At 41.7% G+C, this 21,911-nt stretch overlaps 1 protein-coding gene across 1 annotated transcript; it reads left to right on the forward strand.

Moving 5' to 3' along the window:
* The first annotated feature begins 3,684 nt into the window (after positions 1–3,684).
* Positions 3,685–8,918, forward strand: LOC124653069 (dihydrofolate synthetase-like). The gene is made up of 10 exons (XM_047192120.1): positions 3,685–3,963; positions 4,135–4,232; positions 4,479–4,629; positions 5,262–5,324; positions 5,945–6,106; positions 6,917–7,108; positions 7,220–7,319; positions 7,738–7,872; positions 7,963–8,094; positions 8,197–8,918. Exons 1-10 carry the CDS (start codon positions 3,685–3,687, stop codon positions 8,571–8,573), a joined length of 1,689 nt encoding a protein of 562 aa, XP_047048076.1. The 3' UTR covers positions 8,574–8,918.
* The last annotated feature ends 12,993 nt before the right edge of the window (positions 8,919–21,911 follow it).

Genomic DNA, 21,911 nt, shown 5'->3' on the forward strand with positions numbered 1-21,911 from the left:
GTCGACGTCGAGAGTCGATTGAAAAAATGGCCATGTACCAACCTGCTCCACTTGCAATTTGTTTTGCGCAATTAAACTAAGCAAGACTTTGCTCCGGTAGGTTTGTTCCACCAAATCATGGTCTTGGAATTAGAGCAGCAAAAAAGATCATGGTTTTTTCAGTCGAGGTGGATCCAGCCACACGAAGAGAACGACACCTCGATTGGAGTATCATCGAAATGGGTGGGTTTGGTCCTTTGGACTTGGATTTAATTACAACTGCGTCTAGATTCGACGAACCTGTGGAACTTCGAAAGCGACGCTTGCCCCGTAGTACGTTTTGTACCCAAGCCATTCTCGGTTACTGGCCACGCCCCACGGCCTCCAGGTTACCGGCCGCGGTTTGCCGCGTCTTAGGACATCGTCGACCGTACCAAATCTTGCTTCCTTTCATGCGGATACATGTGATGAGGTAATTGTCCTAATCTCTCCGTGCTACGAAAAGTTACTTAAATTTGTTAAATGTAAATATATGAAAAAGTTACTTTAATTTGTTAAATGTGAATATATGTATACACTATTTGGTACGCAGGTACATCTAAATTTAGATAAGTCTAAAACAAATTTTATGAGACGGAGGAAATACTATTGTGCGTTATCCATCAAAACCAATGCGTAATATACTTTCTCCGTTCCAAAATAACCCGCTTAACTTTATCTAAATACGGGTTCCGTCCATTAAAAGATGTCTTAATTTTAAAATATGTATGTGTACGTCTAGACGTGCTTTAGCGTGTACATACGTGTAAATTTAGAAAAAGTTAATACATCCTTTAACTTTGTCTAAATTTAGACAAAGTTAAAACATCCTTTAACTTTGCTAAATTTGAATGCACATAGACAATTGCATCCAAATTTAGACAAAGTTAAGATATGTTCCGTGAGACGGATAGAGTACAAAAACATGCGACTTACAATGGAGTGACGTCAACATTTCCTTATGGTTATCATGTCGCACGTTTTCTTAATTGGAGAAGAGAGAATGAATAAAGGGAAGAGTGTCTTCTCTTTGCTAAGGATGAACACCAAATAAGAGGAGGCTATTTTCTCCATTATACCATATGTCTTCTCTTAACAACACAATGTATTATCAAAATTTAAATCAAACTATTATTGCTAGAGATGACAATAAGATGATATACATTGTACCACTTATATTTATTGCCCCCTCTAGAATGATAAGACAAGACGTGTGTTCTCCACCATTGTACATGCCTACTACTCCTTTCGTCCTGAATTATAGGTCGCAAGTTTATCTAGATTTATATGTATTTCTTACACGAAAACATGTATAGACACATGCATATCTAGATAGCACTCCCCCTCTATCTTTCTAGAGGATTCGCGACATGTCAAGCCTGGAAAATGTAAGTTGGAACATAGAGAGTAGAAGATATATCTATGATTCTATGTACAACGAAGAAAATCATGATATACTGACCTTAAACGTGAATGGATCATGCACTTATCATGAGAATGCAATCTTTCTTCGGCAATTCAAAGATTTGCACCAGGGACATCTGCTCCTAGGGTGAAAAATAGTACTCCCTTTGTCTAGGAAAGAATGTGGACCCAAACTTAGATAAATCTAAGACACCTTTTTAGGACGGATGGAGTATTTTTGACATAATACTTTGTTCTAAAACGGATGTCTCAACTTTGTATAGATTTGTATGTGTCTAGACGGCGTTTTAGTGTATAGAGACATGTAAATTTTGACAAAATTAAGACATCCCTTTTTAGGACGGTGTGAGTATATGGAAACCATCATACACTCTTCATGACATGGATACAAAATACCTGAATGTTTTGCAAACAATGCCTATTAATTTAGTTCAAAATTCTTTGATAGTAGATATAGACAGCAATAAAATATTTTGTGAATGCAATATGTTTCATCTACTCTCTCTGTTTCACGAAATTTGTCTTAGATTTATCAAAATTCGGATGTATCTAGACACTATCTTGTATGTAGATACATCCAAATTTATTGAAATCTCAGACAAGTTTAATGAGATGAAGGAAGTATTATATGATGGTCTTTCTAAAAGCATGCAAAATGACATGGTGTTTGTCTTTGGCATCATGATACTAAGTATCTAAGGTAACAAAGCATGTAAAAGTTTAATGCAGAAGCAATTGCCAGTGCCAAAAAAACTGTATTCTCCCCTCATATTTGAGGTATGCATGCTAGTCGACAACCTGATCAAATTATCGCACTGCTGAGATCTGAGATCTGAGATCCCACGATGCATCGTGCAAATCCCCAACAACCACGCGTGATGGTTCACTCTAGCTACCTCTCCCTCTGCATCTGCTTTCATCACACTCACCAACGCTACGCGTGGTGCAGGTAATTAAGGTTCTTGGATCATGCGTGCATGTGGCATCCCATATCTGTTCAGTGATCTATGGGCCTGTTCTGTTCTTGGTAGAGGGTACTGAAACAAATGATACCTGACACCTCCATGACTGAAAAAAAAACTCTCTTTGAACCTAGATAATTGTCGCTATCCAAATATATTTTACATTATATCTTTAGCTAAATCTACGATAACTATTTAAATCCAGCAGAGTGACAAATTCCCGCGTGCTAAAACAAGTGTCTTAGTTTTTGTCTATATTCAAAAATATCTAGATTCATTTTAGTTATAGTCATGTCTAATATAAATTAAAATATCTATTTTAGAACGGAGAGAGTAATAGGTAAGATGCTACTAGTATGTATTCTCCTCCTGATTATGGATTTATGGTTGGTGGATGCTAAATGATGTGCCATTCACGGTTCATTAATTCCAAGGTTTCAGTCAGGCAGAACATGAACACCTCATTATCTTGAAAATCTGATGTAGCCCATAATACATAGTCCATGGACAGTGACATAGTATTTCATGGGATACACAGTTCATTCCAAGATTTTTTCTTCTTCATTTCTTGAGTAGCCCCCCATTTATAAACAGACGTTTTAGATTGATCTAAATTTGGATATATCTATACATTAAATAAGTGTCTACATAGTCCTACCGTCTCACGAAACTTGTGGACATTTGTCTAAATTTAGATGATTTAGACACTAAATAGTATTTAGACACTTAAAAAATAGTATTTAAACACACCCGAATTTTGATGAATCTCTGACATGTTTCATGTGATGGAGGGAGTATGTCCAAATATTGACAAATCTAAGACATCTATCATTTTTCATGGGATGGAGGGAGTATATCCCAAAGATTTTCAAAAATTCAAGAATTGAGTTTTAAAATTTGAGATTACTATCGCCTGACGTAGATAATGATATTTTGGCAATGCCCAGAGCTAGCGTGATCCAAATTTACTCGATAGATTTCCCACATGCACGATCATCAAGTACTACTGTACGTCTGCACTAGTAGTAAATTGTTTTCGTATGATCTGATCAAGAAAAAGAAACAGCAGGGTCGATCTGATCTTACGGTTAGAAGTGGTCTAGGCATCTTTTCCCACAAAGCCCCCTCGCTAATTTCAAATTCGTCTGCAGCCTGATCTTGATTCTTGCTATCCCCACCAAAAGTCCAAAACTTCCCCCCACACTCCGGCGACACGGCGGCGCACGCTCGCCGGCCGGCCACCGCCGCCGCTGCGGTGACCTCCGCACGGCCGTGCCGCATGTTCGCCCGCGTCGCGGTTCCCCTCCGTTGGTCCCGCGGTCTGCTGCTGCGGGCAGGGAGCAACCGCCGCCGCGGCTTATCCGCGATGGCCGCCGGCGGACGAGCAGGAGGAGAGGAGGGACAGCTCGGGGAGTTCCTGGAGTACATGGACCGGCTCCGCAACTACGAGCGCTCCGGCGTTCCCCGTGGCGCTGGGACCGACTCCGACGACGGCTTCGACCTCGGCCGCATGCGCCGCCTCCTCCGCCGCCTCGGCGATCCGCACACCCACTACCCGGTGAGGCTCGCGCAACCCTCTGCTCGCGTCCCATTAGCTCCAGCACATTTCTGTTTGCTAGCAGGGGAAAGACCCTGGCACATTGGGACGTGTTAGTGCGGTGAAGTGTTAGGCATTCAGTGTTCGATTTATCTCATTGAGGAATGATGAACCTGAGTGCTGTATTTGTAGGCTGTTCATATCGCTGGCACCAAGGGGAAAGGTTCCACTGCTGCATTTCTGTCCAATATCATGAGGGAGCAAGGCTACAATGTGGGATGCTATTCCAGGTATTCTACCATGTATCACTGAGCTTCATGTACAGCCACTAGACGAAAGTGTCTTGTGAGTTGGCTCAGGAAGGAACGGCAATCTAACTATGTGCTGTTTAGTGATGTCAAAGCAAGACATGGCAAATAGAGGAATATGTCGGGTTATGGTGTCAAAAAAAATTAAATGCACATCCGAGTTCTGTTGAATTCATCCGGATGGCGTATAGGGATTACCGGAATTTTATGATGGTGCTATCTATGCAGCCCACATCTTCTAACGATCCGAGAGCGCCTTTCTGTTGGAGAACATGGAGGCCCTGTTTCAGCTGCATTGTTGAGGGACCTTTTTGACCAGGCTAAGGAAGCTATTGATGAATCCGTAGAATCAGAAAATGGAGCCCTGACACACTTCGAGGTTGTTTTGCTTTTTAAATTACAAATTTCTTTGATTTTTTGCTCTGAAAAAAAATGTGAATTCTGATTTTTTTTTCTGTCCTCAAATGAGGTCCTACAATTTCAATATACATGAAGATAGCAAAACTATCGAATAGGTACTTGTGTCATCTCTGCTCCTTCATTAGTTTGCACCTTACCTTATTGTGTTCAACCTTGCAAGCTGTGATGCCAATTTTCCTCTTATAAATTAGGTCATCCGGTTTCTGTTTGCATATTGGTATAACCATTAGAGTGTAAAATAACTAGTGATATTTAATCTAGACATGTACTCATTGTAAGAAGTAGGATTTCATGGACATTATATGATGCTAGCCCAGGGGAAAATTGACGATGCATGTAATAAGCAGGAATATATGGACACATGATGCTCTGATCTCACTTTCTGAACTTTTTAGCCATCCTAATTCGTGTATACTGCATTAGAGTATGGTGTTTATACAGTAACACATTTCTTACAGAACTCAATACGGCCAAATAGCATTTATTGTGCATATATAACCACACTAAAAATACTGTAGTCATTCATATGCATCAGATGGTATTTCACCTCTGGTGATCATGAACTTAAGAACCAGTTGCGTGATTTTGCAGGTTTTCACAGCCCTCTCATTTCTCCTATTCTCACGAGAAAACATTGACTTCGCCATTGTCGAAGTAAGTTGTGTAACACTTTGTTAGATCACACTGTTACTGCTGCTCAATTTTTTTTTTCCATGGTCTGCGTTTATATGTGGCTGCAAATGTCATGGCTGGAGTAAACTCATAGCTCTGCTGTCATAGAAGTTGTCAACATCTAGGGACTTCTATTGCTAACATGGAAGTTCAGTCACAAGGATGCACCTGTTGTACTAAATGTTGGAAAGATATCACAGGAATGAAAAAAACTTTCCCTCACAAGTCATAATTGCGTCGCAGCTCAGCTGTTTACTGCCCACCTCTGGTCCTCTGCGGTGACCATTTACTCTTTGTGTCTTTAAGAAAATTTCAGAATATGGACAAAATAAATAGGGACCAGCAAGTTGGTATTTAATGCAAGGCCTTACTCGGAAGTGAAATATAGGGATAGCAGAATGTAGCCCCTTATGCTTATGTGTATTAAGAGTAAAGTACTACTGTTAATGGTGATTGTTGAATGATTGACTTCTTTTATTTGATGTAGCACTGATCACAAGTTGCTGGGCCTGTAGTGTTTAAAAATGAATTTTAATAGCTATTATTCTGTTATAAATCTCACAGTGACAAAATAGTGCTTTGTTTGTCTATTGATTGCCTAGGCAGGTCTTGGGGGAGCTAGAGATGCCACAAATGTCATACGAAATAGTGAACTAGCTGCATCAGTCATAACAACAATTGGGAAAGAACATTTGGCTGCTTTGGGTGGTTCCCTCCAAAGCATCGCAGTGGCAAAGTCTGGAATTATCAAGGAAGGACGACCAGTTAAGTTATTCTCTCATTCTTGTTCATTTTCATGTTCATCAGATTATTTTGTGTTGCTTGTAGTTTCAGATTATTGTCAGTTTAAGTCAGCTAACTATGCAGTGTAGTGTTCTTTCTCTTCAAAGAAATGTTTGGTATGTCATGTTCTGCTTTGCTGTTCCATGTCCATGATAGTTAACCAAGCTATTTTACTAGGCACCATCTTGTGTTTCTCCAGTAAGTTGCAGATTTATGTTTCCCTTAATTATTATGTGGTGATATTATAGCCTTCAGATTGTATCATGATATTATCCTTGTACTCCCTCCGTCCCGAAAAGGTTGTCGTGGATTTGTCTAAATTTGGATGTATCTAGACGCGATTTAGTGTATAGATCATGGAAAAAAATAGGGCGTTATTTTGACGGTAATAGCACGCTATAGCGTTTCTAGACAGCCCACGGTACATCATTCTGGCGCTATAGCGTGCTATAGCGCGCTATAGCACGCTAATAGCGTATTTTTCGGCCGACGCTATTTTGTTATAGCCCACTATTTTTTTCCTTGGTATAGATACATCCAAATTTAGACAAATCTGCGACATCGTTTTCTGGACGAAGGGAATACAAAAGTAACTTCTATATGAATGCTTTCAACCCTTAATCCCCTGGGTACATGGCCATCATGCTAAAAGTATAAAATATCCACACATGCTTTTTATGTTCTTATTTATTCTGTTTTCTCATTGTGAGTCATTCTTATTTATTGCAATATTTTTCGTAATTAGGTTTCTGGTATGGAGTTTGTAGCCTGAACATCAAGCCTTTTTTCAGGTTGTCATTGGTGGTCCATTTTCAACAGAGGTCGAGCAAATTCTTCGGGATAGAGCATTCTTGACACAATCACCCGTCATATCTGCTTGTGATTCTGGTGTCAGGAGCATCACAAGATGCATTGGATGGGATTATGCAAAACCTTATCAAAGTTGTGACATTGCGGTGAAGATTTCAAATGATAGGCCATTGGTAGGATTCCATGTCCAACCTTATCTAGTAAAATTTAAATCAGAAGAGAATAAAATGTTCCCCTGTTCTTGTCAAGTCCTCCAAATGACCAGTGCAAAATACATTTTGCAGTCTATGGAATTGCATGATGTAAAACTCCAGCTGCTGGGAGACCATCAGCGTCAGAATGCTGTTACGGCGTCCTGCACAGCTCTATGTCTCCGTGAGCTAGGTAATGAAATATGCCAATTCATAATGTTGGTGTCAATCAGTTTCACTAATTAATAGGACAGTTATGCATCGATATAGTCTTTTGTTTTGAACCTGCACTGTGTTCTTGCACGGCTCTATGTTTCAGTCTGCTAGTCAATGAAACATGCTGATTCATAGTATTGTTTTGGTGATGGTCTGTCTGAATCCAGTTTCATTAATTAAAGTAAAGTTACCTTGAGCTTAACGTCTTTATTTTGAATCTTCACCGTATTGTTGCTTTTGAACGAGACTACAATACTGTTCGTACAAGTCTGACATATTTTTGTTTCAGTTCAGTTCAGTTCCTTTTTAATTTTTTCCACCTTACCATACACATTGCTTTGTTTGTTCAAGTCTGACATATTTTTCGCTCTTATCCCTGGATTTGGGAAGTTAAGGATGGAACGTGTCCGATGCATCGATCCGAGCTGGCTTAGAGAAGACACAACTGCCGGGGAGAAGCCAATTTCTTACACAAGATGAAGCCTCTGTCCTTGGGCTTGACGGAGCATCCACGATTCTCATCGATGGAGGTTCTGCGCGATAACCTGTATCTAATGCTCCATTCCCCTTTTCTGTTGTTCCCTTATTAGACATCATCTCACGCTCTGATAATCTTCCAGCCCACACAGAGGCATCTGCAAAGGCCTTATCGGACGTGATAAGAACTGTCCAACCGGAAGGACCTCTTGCCCTTGTCATCGGTATGGCTGATGACAAAGAACATCTCGCATTCACCGCGCAGCTTCTCTCAGGCAAAGATCTACCACCCATGCACGGTTTACCTAGCTCATATCTGTAGTGTTTAGACTGAAGAATGACACTTCTTTTTACCAATCCCGATCTCTATCTCACAGGCAGAAGGCCAGACGTCGTGCTGCTGACGGAGGCGAGGATCGCGGGAGGAACCGCCCGCTCCATGCCGGCCTCGTCGCTGAGAGACATCTGGATAGGTGTCGCGCATGATCAGGGCATCGAGTGCGCGGACATCGGGGTGGTCACCAGCGACCGTATCGGTCACCTGGCTGATGCTAGCTCCGACGAGCCGAAGCCGATGATGATCGGGTGCGGGGACGGGCCATTCTCGTACGACCTGATGAAGGCCGCCTCCCAGCTGCTGCATGGTGTGCGTCGGGTAGAGGGCGGCGGCGCTGGCGCTCCTGCAGGCCTCATCTGCGTCACCGGGTCCCTGCATATGGTCTCGTCGGTGCTCCAGCAGCTTCAGCAGCTGTAGTAGCAGCTACAACCCAAAGAAAAGGAAGGAAATGCTACCAATTCGATGCACCGAAAAGCCTCTTGACCTTCCCTAATTAGTCCCAAATGGACTGTCAAACTGCTCGCAGCACATTGTTTTGTAACATTGACCGTTCTCTGCCAGGCCATCCTGGCTGTCTTTTTCGCCCGGTAGCGCTGTCGCTCTGTGTGCGGAACAGGCCTTGTTTATTAAGCGCGATGCTACTATTATAATCTTCTTCCTTTTCCTTCCCTGGTATAGAAGTAGACATACCCTATGTATCTTTTTTTTTCAAAGACAGGCTACCCCTTTTCATTACTGCAAACGAAAATACATTGTTTTACACTGACACACATGCATAAAAGGGGATAGGAAAGAGGACACCCCCGCATCAACATGAAACCCACTGATAAGCGCTCGACATTGAGCACTCACTACGAGGCAAAAATCTGTTTACACTAAAGCCTAACTATATGAGTTCAAAATATCAAAGACAAACAAACATAGTTGCCAAAGGAAGATTTCAATCTTCAAAGGCAATTTGCTTTTCCAAATCCTCTTATTATGTGCCCAGCGATACTATTTTCCAACAACTGATATACAAAGCGAGTTGAAAATCTTTTATTGGTCGTCAGAGACCAAGAAAGTGCATCATTATCTTGATTCCTATGAACCTGACCTATAGATACTTTAATGTAATTCCATTGATGTCAAATATCAGGGGACATACGCCCTCTGAAAGGGATATTGAAGTTCACATCAATCACATGAGCTTCCTGAGCAATACTAGTATCTCAAAAGGTTGACCTTCAGCGGTCCTTTTCTTACTCTAATCACCATGCTCTTGCCACTTTAGCTTGCTATAAGACCAACGTTTAATACAAAATGCGAAAGACGATTTCCACAAGTCCAGATTGCTTTGCTTGACTTTAGTGGGGTTAAACTCTTTGGCTTGCTTTAGATCAACCAAAAATTAAGTTAGTTATAGATCGACGATACACGATAGGACCGTTAGATTTGCATGGTAATCGAATCGTACACATGGAAATTGCACATAGGTGTGCAATTGTACTTTTTTAGTTGCACATAAATTACACGTGAAACTAGATAACACCGCCTAACCGAGAATTACATTAGTTCTAAATGGACCGACAAATCACTTTAGTCGTCAATTCCATGCTTAAAGTAATTATTATTGGGATGTGTTTGTGATGAAGCCAAGCTGGTCGGAGCACATTGTTTTGTAACAGTGACGCGTGGCCATCCTGGGCTCATTCTCCGCCTCTGCCTGTCTGTGTGCGGACCGCCTTGTTTAGCAAGCGTGATATAGTATACACTAGCATAATCTTCTATTGCGGTAGAAGATATTTTGGCATAGACGACCTATCGTACAACAGGAAGCTTGCAGACATCAGCATGCACACACTTTTCTATCGTACAACAGGAAGCTTTCAGACATCAGCATGCTCACACAAAAGTGTGTCCCATGTACTTAATTTCTTGGGTTATTTCTTCTACCGCATCAATTTCAGACCTCATCGTAAGTCAAAAGGATTGTCCATGGATGTTTGTCTTTTCTATGATTTTGACGTGCGCATCGATCTTTGATACAGATAGAGTCGATCGAACTCTAGTGTGGTTGCATCATTTTGAGCTGAGGCTCCCATGTATCAGTAAAGGCTTCCGTTGTCTAACGAAATATCTACCGCACCAAAAAGGTTGACTCGAACATGCAGACCTGTTTGATTTATGCGCTAGGTATGAAATTTAGATTTTAGTGTGAAAGGCTGACATCCCATTTAGAAAATTTGCTTCTCGTTACCAAGCTAATTAGACTCGAAATTCTACGGCATTCTATGGGGGTAACTTTTGACAATCCACTAGAAGAATGAATTTTCTGTTAACTTCTTACTCCACACGTTCCTGATTGATTAACTTAGCTTTATGTAGATACACATATATCCACGTACTAAAACGCGTCTAGTTTTGGAACAGAGGGTGTATTTGTGATGACGTTGCTTCAGATCATGCAAGATTGCAAGCAATCCAAACAAAAATATGGGCGGCGAGAAAAAGAAGATGTCTACTCCTTTTGTCCTAGTTTATCAGTCATCCGAGGTTTAACTTTGACTACCAAATTGACCACTAGGATATAGAAAAAAAATGATATAGTAGAAGCGGGACTTGGCGTGACAATTCCGAAATTCGTCCCTGACAGGAATCGAACTCCGGTCGTTGGTGTGCGCCACTGCGACTCCAACCACTGGGCTAAGCCCACATCGTTGTGATATTGAGCACAATCAAAATATGTATTAAATTGTACAGTCATGTTTGAAAAAAATTATGTTCCTCCAGCATGTCTATGATTGGGTGAGGATTAGGCTATGCAAGGCCAAACTACACCGAAATTTCCTTGGCTTGCCAATATTTTAGCAGGGTGAGACCGGTTGTAAACCAAGCACCTACAATGTCAAACATGTAGTGATTGATAATTTCCTTCATCCTTTATTCACATGATATGAACCCCCATTTAGAAATAAAAAAATGTTACACTTTGACCAAAAGACATCTATATAACTCTTTTATTCCGAATTCATAGCCCCTGCATATTATGATTATGCAAGCCATACCCATATTCACGCCAATGTCACCCTCATATTTTTGCGTGGCCAATACCAATCTAGCCAGCAAAATGCCGTAACAGAAAAAATGTTTTTTCGTTTGGACAATTTGTTTTAGCATGACAATATCTTTGCTTTTTGTGTGGGAAAAGGAGATTTCATTGGTCTAATTTCGGTCACACGAGGGTGGTCCGAAGCATTAACATAAATTAGGGCATGTGCAATGGTAGAGAAAACACGTTTTCTCTTAGTAGTTGATGTCATCTGGAGAAGACAGTAAATACTAATGGCAACGATGCATTATCTCTATTATTATTATCTCTAGCAGTTAATGAGAAGTAATTAAATATAGTAGGAAATTATGTTGATAAGTAAATACACATGGTACAATGGAGAAAACAACATTCTCTTATTTTCTAAGGGATCATCTCTTAGCTAAGGAAAAACAACCTTCTCCTCCTTCATTCTCTCTCTTTCAACTAGACAAAAATCTAACATGGTGGCCATAAGAGAAGGCTGGTGTCATCCCATTATACATGCCATAAGACCGCACCTAGCCAGCAAGCCGAGCCTTGTTTCGAAAAATAAGTCCGCGGGTGAGATAATAAAATTCAGGCCCCAATAGGGGCTTGTTATTTTGAAAAAGAAGTTCATGGGTGAGATACTGAAATTCCGCCTTGGATGGTGCTCAAACTTAGGTCGGCTGGGTGCAACAGTGTCTCCCCTGCCAACGTGCTACCCTCAGGGTTGGTTTAATCTAGCAAATCTTGCCAATTCAAGACAAGACGATGGATTTTCTTGACTGGATATCTCTTCCTCTGAAGCGATAAGGCCCTCCTTTTCCCCCTTCTTCTCATGTTGGCCAACTCATGGAGAATTAAATGGCCAAAATAGAATCTAGCTAGCTGAACGGTAGTATACCTTGTAGGAGTAGCATATTTTGAATTTAGTTCGTGACTTTTTGGGTCACCATCTCCACATGTGATGGATGGATGACCACTTGCATATGTACTGGCGAAAACATGAGATTGCACAGTCGTTACAAAATTATTCTAGTCTAGTAGTTTGAGCAACAAAACTATGGATTCTGGTCGTGCCCCTCAGAGGTGGTTTTGCTTTCTATTGATGCCATACATAATGCTAAAAGGACTCACAGAACCTCCAGTCCACTTAAGATCTTAGCCCGGAATTTTCCGTTATGATACAGATGATATATACCACCCTAGTGATCAATCCTACAAATAACGTGTCACGTCACTACGTCAGCATCTCAAGACCACTTTGGGTGATTTTGCTATATATCATCATAGAACTCGAAGTCAATTTCCTCAAAAGTCTAATCTTTATCCCAAAAATTTTCCTTGGAGAAACCATGCCTGGTTCCAGATTATCTGACGTTCTAGCTGTATCTTAAGTCAAAATTTTGTATTGCATGTTAGACCAAGTCTATACAAAAATATGATAATGTCTACAACGTCAAAATTACAAATTTGCAGAAGCATGATGGTACTCTGGTAGTACCTTTGTCCGTGTTGGACAAGCACACCCATTGACCCGTGCTAAGCCGGAAGTAGTTCGCTCAAGGATAAAACAAAGAAACCCTTTCTTCATGGAATTGACCATTCTTGGTGTCTGGACACTTTGAAATACCAGAAATGCATTCATCTTCAAGGGAGTCTGACTTAGCAGTATTACAGGTGCAGGAAGAGTTTCAAGGAAGACATGGCCATGGTTAACAATGGGGTTACCAAGACTTCTATAAACTTCTGTTATTGGATCACCTAACTTAGCTTTATGTTTTTGTTGGCACGAAAAATCGCCGCGCAACACCAAAATAGTTGTCGTGCTTTCGTGACGACAGACGATTGCTTTCCGAGCAAAGCAACAAAGATCCCCTCGCTTTCGTGGAGGAGAGACGACCGCTTTTCAGCGCAAAACGGCAAAGATCGCCAAACCCTAGGACTGCTAGGGCTCGGTGGTAGAAGAACGATAAGAAAAATAAAGATACGTAAAAAGTAGATGTATTATTGGATGAATGTCGATTGGGGGTTCTTTCAATCGGCCATACCCGTATTTATATAGGGCGCCTGGTCTTTAGCGTTACAAGGCCGGCCGGACTTGCCGTACACGAGTAGAACTCAAAACTATAACCGACTAGTACACTTTCCTTGATTCGGTTGCCTGCCAAATCTAGCTGCAAATCTAGCTATAAATCTATACGTGACAAAGTTCAAAGTCCAGCCATGTTCACGTACAGCTACCATTTGGCCCACAAGGAAATAATAAACTATCCGGCCACAACGCTAATTACCTCAGCTAATGCACATGTTGTACGTTTCTTGTTGTACGTTTCTTGCACCACGATTCAGCTGGATATGAACCTCCCGTGCATGATTTCCTGACGCGATGGACTGAAAGCTTCAACTTGACTTCTGATCCTTGCTAGGACTCTTCCCTTAGCAGCATCATTGCAGCTCGATGTGCACCCCTGATCGTAGCTAGGACTTGTCCTTGGTCCATGCAAAAATCTGTTGCAACTCTTAAACAATTCTCATTAAAATAGCTTGATTATTTACTAAACTAATTTGGCCCATCACACGAACTAACTAGCCAAATTACGCCATCAACATATGCCCCCCTGTTTTTGGTACGATTTAATTGACCAAAAATACTTATGCAATACCTTAGGATGATGCCAATAACTTCACCAGCCATTAGGGCGATGTTCAAAGAACACATCGGCCAAATTTTTTGCTCATTGCAATCTGTAAATAACTCATCAGCCATAATTCCTTAGGGCGAAATTTCGAATAAGATATCGGCCATAGTATCATGCATCAAGCCTACATCCACACGATATGATAATACTTCTTCAAATATTTTTCACTGAAAACTTTGGAAAACTCTCCCTGCAAGGATTATACCAATCATGGATTTATAGGAACCTATACAGCTCTATATGGGCCTTTCCAACTCGGCGACCATTTGCTGAATTTTCTATATTTAGTTTGAGTACTTCATACTCCCTTTAGTATTGATAAGCTAGGATTTTCTAACAATGTCGGCAAATAAAAACCCGTTCTCTTTAATAGCCATAGCATCTCATAAGCCGACACATGTGTTGTGAATATTGCTTCGCGAACTTCACCCATAGCTAATCTCTACTGATCAAAATCCAAGAACTTCAACATCAAACCATGTATAGTTCGGCAGTATAATTAGTCATTCAACAAACGGGTATATCTTAAAGCTGCTTGCCGAATTTTTGAATTCTAGTTTAACAAGAACCCTTTAAATAATTAACGAAAGGAAAACTCCAATCACCTGGTTCTAAACTATTTGATAATTCGGTTCTTTGTGAACCAGGTGCCGAATTATGCTTGCTATGTACTGCTAGTAGTTGATGTTGAACTGACACAGTAATAGTAACAGCTGCACCACGCATTAAACTCACACTATCATGCTGGTTTCACTCTCAACAACAGCCAGCATCGGCCCCTTTAGTATACCATTTTTTTTTTTCTTGCCAACGTAATGACCAGATGCTTGCTGTTCTAGGCAATATTAAGCTTTAGAAATTTCTTTCCTAGGTATATGATAAATAGTGAACGTATCTAGAAGCTTAGAACATCGGTCCAAATAGTAATCTGTAAATAAGAACACTGAAATTCGCATTAATTTGTCATACTACTATAAGCGAATCTAAACAGACCGATGTTTCATAAACTACAGTGTTAGTTGAAATTAATATACTGCCGACATCTTGTTCATCTCTATAAACCGATCCATTAAAATAAAGGTTCCATGGGCATACACTAACATAATCAGTATTTTCCTCATCCTTAATCCTATAATCAATAGTAAATCGGCGATAACTTGACCTTTCATAGCACACATCGATTTATTTGCTAAATCATATTCTACCGCTGCATAAGCCAACTTTCTAATCCTATCACTAGGAATCGGTTGTTGTGAAATAAATAGTTAATATGTCGGCTGGCAAGTTTCCACACATATACTAAAGAGTAGATAATGTCGAAACTTGTTACACGCATAATATAAAGACAAGCATAACTTCTATATAAACACGTACCGAGCTTCGGCGTTGAGCAAACGACGACTTAGGTATGCAATGGTGTACTCCTTCCCGCCATCTTCTTGCGCCAACACCGCGCCGATCTATCTTGTTCAGCAATATACAATATGAACGGCACACCAGAATTAGCCGCTCGCAACACTGGAGGACTTGACAAGTATCACTTTATGTTATTCTGCCCCCGAGTGCTTTAGCAGAAGTAAATAAATAAATAATTCAACTTTTGTATGCTTTTCTGATCGGCTTTCATGCTATCATTGATAATGGTAGGCCTTGCAACGTCTCCAATACCAATATCATTTTTTTCAAGCGGGCCAACCGATGAGAATCCATGTCCAAACTTCTCCATGTAATCAAAACCATCAATTATTTCATGCATATCACCCTTGCCGAAACAATAATTCTAGGTACGTCTCTGAGGCCATTTAACACTAGCATCGATCAGACATCATATCTCACCATGTTGCAAATACACCGATGCCTCTGTCAGCGCGATGTACGCCGGATTATCCGCCTTGATCAACATCCATATGAGTAGCTGCATCTCTAAAAATTTCTGAAATTCCATCAGCAACCATATCCGCATTTGTATTTTTATCCGCCACAGTGCCTTTCTTCTTCCAAATCATTTTTAGAGGAACCATCGGTCTGTCTCTATAGAACCACTCTTCGAGCTCTTTCTCAGTTATCTCTTCTTTGATCTCCAATGCTCGCAGCCTCTGTACCCGGCGTTTCTGAGTGTGTGAAAGCCCTATCGGACACCACCGAGGTCCTGGTTTAGTACCCGGTGCAACTGACATGATTCCGTTGCCCCCCGAGTTTCTCGGCGTATATTGATTTACTGATGCCTGCGGGGCAAACATTTTTTCCTTGGCCAAAAACAACCTATGCTGATCAAATACGTCGCTAGCTATAATTTTCTGGCTGCTCCTACTGGTTGAATCACAACGTCCTGTAGATGTGCTTGTACTAGACTTGACAACCTTTCGACAAAAACTAGCTGAAACGGCATGTATGCTAGCCGATTCAGATTTCTTAGTTGTATTTGTACTAGAGGATGCAACGAGTATATTTTTTGCTGGTTTTGCTTCTGTACTAGCAGATTTTCCTTCAACAGAACTACAACCAACTTCATTGACGTTGCAGTTTCTCGGCCAGTGCTGATATATTGCAGTTTTTGGGACTAACAGTTTGTCCTTGGCCGAAATATTTCTCTTCTGATTAAATTTCCTGCTGCTTCTCGCACATAGATAAGAGGATGCTTGAGCTGAGTCACTAGTATAAGGACGTACAACGACCTTCTTTGAAGTCTGCAGATTAGGTGTCATAAAAGCATTTTGGCTAGTACCTTTCTTTGCAATATTCTTAGTGCAGCTAGGCTTAGCTCCATTGTGCATAACAGTATTTTCTGCATGGCTTATACTGTCTTCTCTGTTTTCCAAGCTAAGCTCCAACGTAACTTCATTTTGAACCAGAACAGATGCTTTTTGCTGCTGTGGTACACCAATGACACCGGCAGCTATTTTTTGTCCTCCAGGTTTCAAACCATGATCAGCATCAGTACCATTTAAATTTCTTCCACACTTACTCACGACTGTAGCACTAGCCTTAAGTTCAGCAGGAATCACCGGTACCCACACGAACTTGCGGCCACCCTTGTAACTTTTATCACCGACACCACGTCTCCCGCGCGGACTGAAAAATTCCAAAGTTGGCTCCTCGTGACCACGAATCACAAAGGCACGTGGCCTAGTTTCATGCTTAAACTGAACCCTTTTTTCATGCAAGTGTGGTCTCAACATAGGTCTCCTCAGTGAAATATATTCCAGCTGAAAATTAGCAGTTGGCTTTGTATGATATGGCTCCCAGTGATTACAGCCCCACGGAGGAAATTTCGGGTACACAGAAGGTGCATCGCCCCAATATGTTGGCTCCATTGCAAAATACGGCTGCCGGACATATGACTTACCTCGCTGGCATTCACGACCTCCATGTCGAGAGGCGGACCTAGGATGATTACTACCTCCAAGCCGACTAAATACATTGTTGGCCTTGCGTGCAGTATATTTGTCCAACAACTGTTTAACCGTCGGCTTTGATTTTGGTGATGATTGTGTCTTTCTTCCACTGACATTCGAAACTTCTAATTCTGGATCTTTTCTCATGATCATCTTCGGAGGAGCATTATCATCGATGAACACATTCTTTCCTCTGTTATAATTGATCTTAACATTATTTTGCTTTGCCTCTTGATGATTTTCGAATGTCATATCTTCCTTCTTTTCTGGATCTTCGGTCTCTTCACGTCGACGCACTTCTTCAACCGAAGATGGTTCGGCTATACTTTCTTCTTGTTGATGCTCGTCAATTTCTTTGGCACGAAATTCATAGGGCAACATGAAAGGTCCCTTACATCCAGAAAAGTCAAGCACAGTTGTTTCACACTCACCATGCTCTTTCTCAACAAAGCTTTTATCTACTGTCTTGTCAAACTCGGTTTGTGTGTCCGACTTGGCTTTACCAAAATTTAATTTAGATTGAACTAAGTCGGTCGTGGTAGATGTATCAATCATCTTTTGTTGATTTGACTCGGCACATGATTTGTCCAACCCGGCCTTAGCCGAATTTGCGGCATTGACCGAGTCAACATTTATCTCGCTGGTTGGCTCGCATAGCTCGACTTCGAGAAGCTTTTTTGCAAGATCTTCACAAGATTTCAGATATATATCATTCCACTCTTCTCGCTGTTCGCCCCTCATATGTCTCAGTATGTTTCGGCAATGACTCTTGGGTGGTACCGAAATTCTGGAATTGTGTAGGGGGTGTACCACATGCTACAATATTAGACGAAGGCACATGAACTCCTTTTGAATTTTCATTTACTCGGCTGTAATCATTGTGAAGGTGTGTAGCCGAATTATGAATATCTTCAGTTACATATGGTGCTGAAAAGTTAGTAACATAAGATGTAGCACATGATGGCTGGGTGTAATTGACCAAATAGTCAGTACTAGAACTTCCAATTGCTATATCCATTGGCATGTGTGAAGGTGAACCAACATATTGCAAGTTATTTGCCGATGGATAAAAGGGCGAAACACTATTTTGCATGCTATTAAAATCTATAACATTGGGTGTTTCATATTGATATACTGAATTCATCACGTTGTTCATCGGCATATGAATTTCTGGGGTTGCCGATGCATGATAATTTGAGTATACATGTTGCAGGTTGCTAAAATTATAAGAATTTGAAGCATGTTGATTACTTTCCATCGGCGTTTGCACATAGTAAGAACTAGGGATAGCCGATAAAGTATGCATATCAAAGGATCTGGCAACATCAACATAAGAATTATTTGCATCTACATAAGAAAACGTAGAATTCATGTTACCGTTGTAGATTGCAGCCTCTTGATGACGCTCCCTACGAAGTAGGAATGGGCTGGAGACCGTTCGATGCTTCTTCCCCAGCGGAGTCGCCAATTGTGTTGGCACGAAAAATCGCCGCGCAACACCAAAATAGTTGTCGTGCTTTCGTGACGACAGACGATTGCTTTCCGAGCAAAGCAACAAAGATCCCCTCGCTTTCGTGGAGGAGAGACGACCGCTTTTCGGCGCAAAACGGCAAAGATCGCCAAACCCTAGGACTGCTAGGGCTCGGTGGTAGAAGAACGATAAGAAAAATAAAGATACGTAAAAAGTAGATGTATTATTGGATGAATGTCGATTGGGGGTTCTTTCAATCGGCCATACCCGTATTTATATAGGGCGCCTGGTCTTTAGCGTTACAAGGCCGGCCGGACTTGCCGTACACGAGTAGAACTCAAAACTATAACCGACTAGTACACTTTCCTTGATTCGGTTGCCTGCCAAATCTAGCTGCAAATCTAGCTATAAATCTATACGTGACAAAGTTCAAAGTCCAGCCATGTTCACGTACAGCTACCATTTGGCCCACAAGGAAATAATAAACTATCCGGCCACAACGCTAATTACCTCAGCTAATGCACATGTTGTACGTTTCTTGTTGTACGTTTCTTGCACCACGATTCAGCTGGATATGAACCTCCCGTGCATGATTTCCTGACGCGATGGACTGAAAGCTTCAACTTGACTTCTGATCCTTGCTAGGACTCTTCCCTTAGCAGCATCATTGCAGCTCGATGTGCACCCCTGATCGTAGCTAGGACTTGTCCTTGGTCCATGCAAAAATCTGTTGCAACTCTTAAACAATTCTCATTAAAATAGCTTGATTATTTACTAAACTAATTTGGCCCATCACACGAACTAACTAGCCAAATTACGCCATCAACAGTTTTCTTTCTTTTCCTTATATTTTCCTTTGCATGGTTGCAACAAACAAAAAGTACAAGCCCGTGCATTCTCGTAGAATAGAATTTTTAAACCGAACCATGAGCAATGTGTCATGCATTTAGGTCGTCGCATCAAGAGTTATACTCTAAGGCATGACGATCAGCGAGTTTTTTTTTTGTAGTAAGATCACTAAAATAAGCAGCAGGCCGTCTCGTTAAAAACCTTCTAGCCCCCTAAGGTACCCTGGTAAGGAAAGGAGTGCGTAAAAACCTGCCCCTCAAGGGATTACATAGTGTTCTTACAATCGTCGGCGATCAGGGCCAACACGCAGGAAGGCGCTGATCCCTCCAAAAAGCCACCCGACTCGCGCTTGCCTAACTGCGCCAAACAGTGCGCCACTCTATTACAAGATCTATCTATCTTAACAATGGAAAACTCTGGATTAAAGCGCAGGTTGTCCTTAATCTCCATATAGATACTCCAGGAGGGTGAGCGGTCCAACGATGGAGAAGTGACAGCGTTTACCACACGTTGGCAGTCAGTCCCCAAAATCCCTGGGTTTGTTCTGATACCAAGGCACTTGAGCCCAGCTAGGCACGCCATTGTTTCTGCTTCTTCCGCACTGGCACAGTAGGGTATGTGCCTCCATTCTGAAAAGAGCACCTTGCCGTTGCAGTCCTTGCCTATAACTCCGATACCCGCCGTTTTACTTAGATAATCCCAGCCCGCATCAACGTTAACCATGGTCGTATCGGTGGGCGGCGCTATCCATCTGGTAGTATCATCAGTAGCGTTGTCCAGGTTCTGGCTAGGGAAGACCAACTTCTTCCCTTTCGACGATGTTTGATCCGAGTTAGCTTCACGAAAATAGGACTCATAGTTCTGGAGGAACCGAGCCGAACCTAAGACAGAAGCCTTGCCATATCCGTGCATAATGTTTTTTCTGTGGTGACATACCCTCCAAAACATGAACATGAGCTTAATCCTGGTTTCAGGCACAACATTTGAAATAAGTTGAATAAACCACTCATCGCCTGTCTTTTGAAATTCAGATTCTTTCGGTAGAGCCCAATGTTCCCATAGGAGGTCACGCAAAGCTGCAGCTTGAGTACAGTAGACCAAGGCGTGGTGTTCATCCTCCACCGCCATACCACATATAGAGAATGTGGGATTGACTGAGGGAATCCATCGATGTAAATTGTCAAGGACCGCCAAAGTATTAGTGGCAGCCTTCCAGGCAAGCACTCTGATTTTTTGAGGCACTCCAGTTTTCCAAATACAGTCCTAGATGGGTCTGTCTCCAAGTGTCGTTGTGTTTGACTGTCCCGTCCCAAAAGCATCCAAGGTTGGTTGCAGTCCGAGTCTGTATGTAGAGCGTACAGTGAACAAGCCATTGTCCTCTTGGCTCCACGCAATGAAGTCGTCTGTAGGCCGAGGTGTGAGCTTGATAGCCAGTATTGCATCAGCATCATGAGGGTAGAAGACCCTTCGGATTGTTTTTTCATCCCAAGACCTGGTATGTGCATTAATCAGATCTGAAACCCACCGAATCCGAGTGTTTCCCCTCCTCCTCGATGGTTTAAGTGATCCTTCCCTAGGCATCCAGTTGTCGCGCTAAACGCGCACCTGGGAGCAGGTGCCTATCCTCCAAATAGCACCACATTTAAGAAGCTCCAAGCCATGAATGACTCCCTGCCATGAGGGGGACGTATTTTGAATGAACCCAGTATCCAGTAAGTTACCATTCGAGAAGTATTTTGCTCAAGCAGCCTGGCACATAAACTATCAGGTTCTTTTAGCAATCTCCAAGCTTGTCTTGCTAGCAGAGCTTGATTGAAGATTTTGAGGTCCCTGAACCCCATACCACAGTGTGACTTTGGTCTGGTAATCTTCTCCAAAGACATCCAGTGCATGCGCCGACGTTCATGTTCATCGCCCCACCAGAAATCACGGACTATTTTACTAAGATCTTCCAAAAGTACAACAGAAAACGGGAAGATGCCCATCGCATAAGTGGGTAGAGCCTGCAAGATAGCCTTGATAAGGGTTTCTTTTGCTCCACTGGACATGTATTTTTCCACCCATCACAAGCTTTCTTCATGAACCTTTCTTTCAGAGGTTGAAATTTCCCATTCTTTAGTCTATCTTCTGGAACTGGCAAGCCCAAATATTTATCTTCAAAATGACTAGTTTCATAACCCAGTAGTTGCTTGATTGAATCCTGAGCCTCCACCTCACAAATGTGACCATAAAGGATAGAGCATTTGCCTAAACTAACAAGCTGCTCTGTCCCTCTTTCATACT

This window comes from Lolium rigidum, chromosome 5, assembly GCF_022539505.1.
Source record: "Lolium rigidum isolate FL_2022 chromosome 5, APGP_CSIRO_Lrig_0.1, whole genome shotgun sequence".
Classification (NCBI taxonomy): Eukaryota; Viridiplantae; Streptophyta; class Magnoliopsida; order Poales; family Poaceae; genus Lolium; species Lolium rigidum.

Bases quoted from the DNA above. Each gene is read 5' to 3' on its own strand.
- LOC124653069 (XM_047192120.1), top strand. From the start codon at position 3,685: ATGTTCGCCCGCGTCGCGGTTCCCCTCCGTTGGTCCCGCGGTCTGCTG. The intron at 7,109-7,219 runs GTAGGATTCCAT...TACATTTTGCAG, and splicing joins TTTCAAATGATAGGCCATTG to TCTATGGAATTGCATGATGT. The intron at 7,320-7,737 runs GTAATGAAATAT...TGGGAAGTTAAG, and splicing joins TCTATGTCTCCGTGAGCTAG to GATGGAACGTGTCCGATGCA.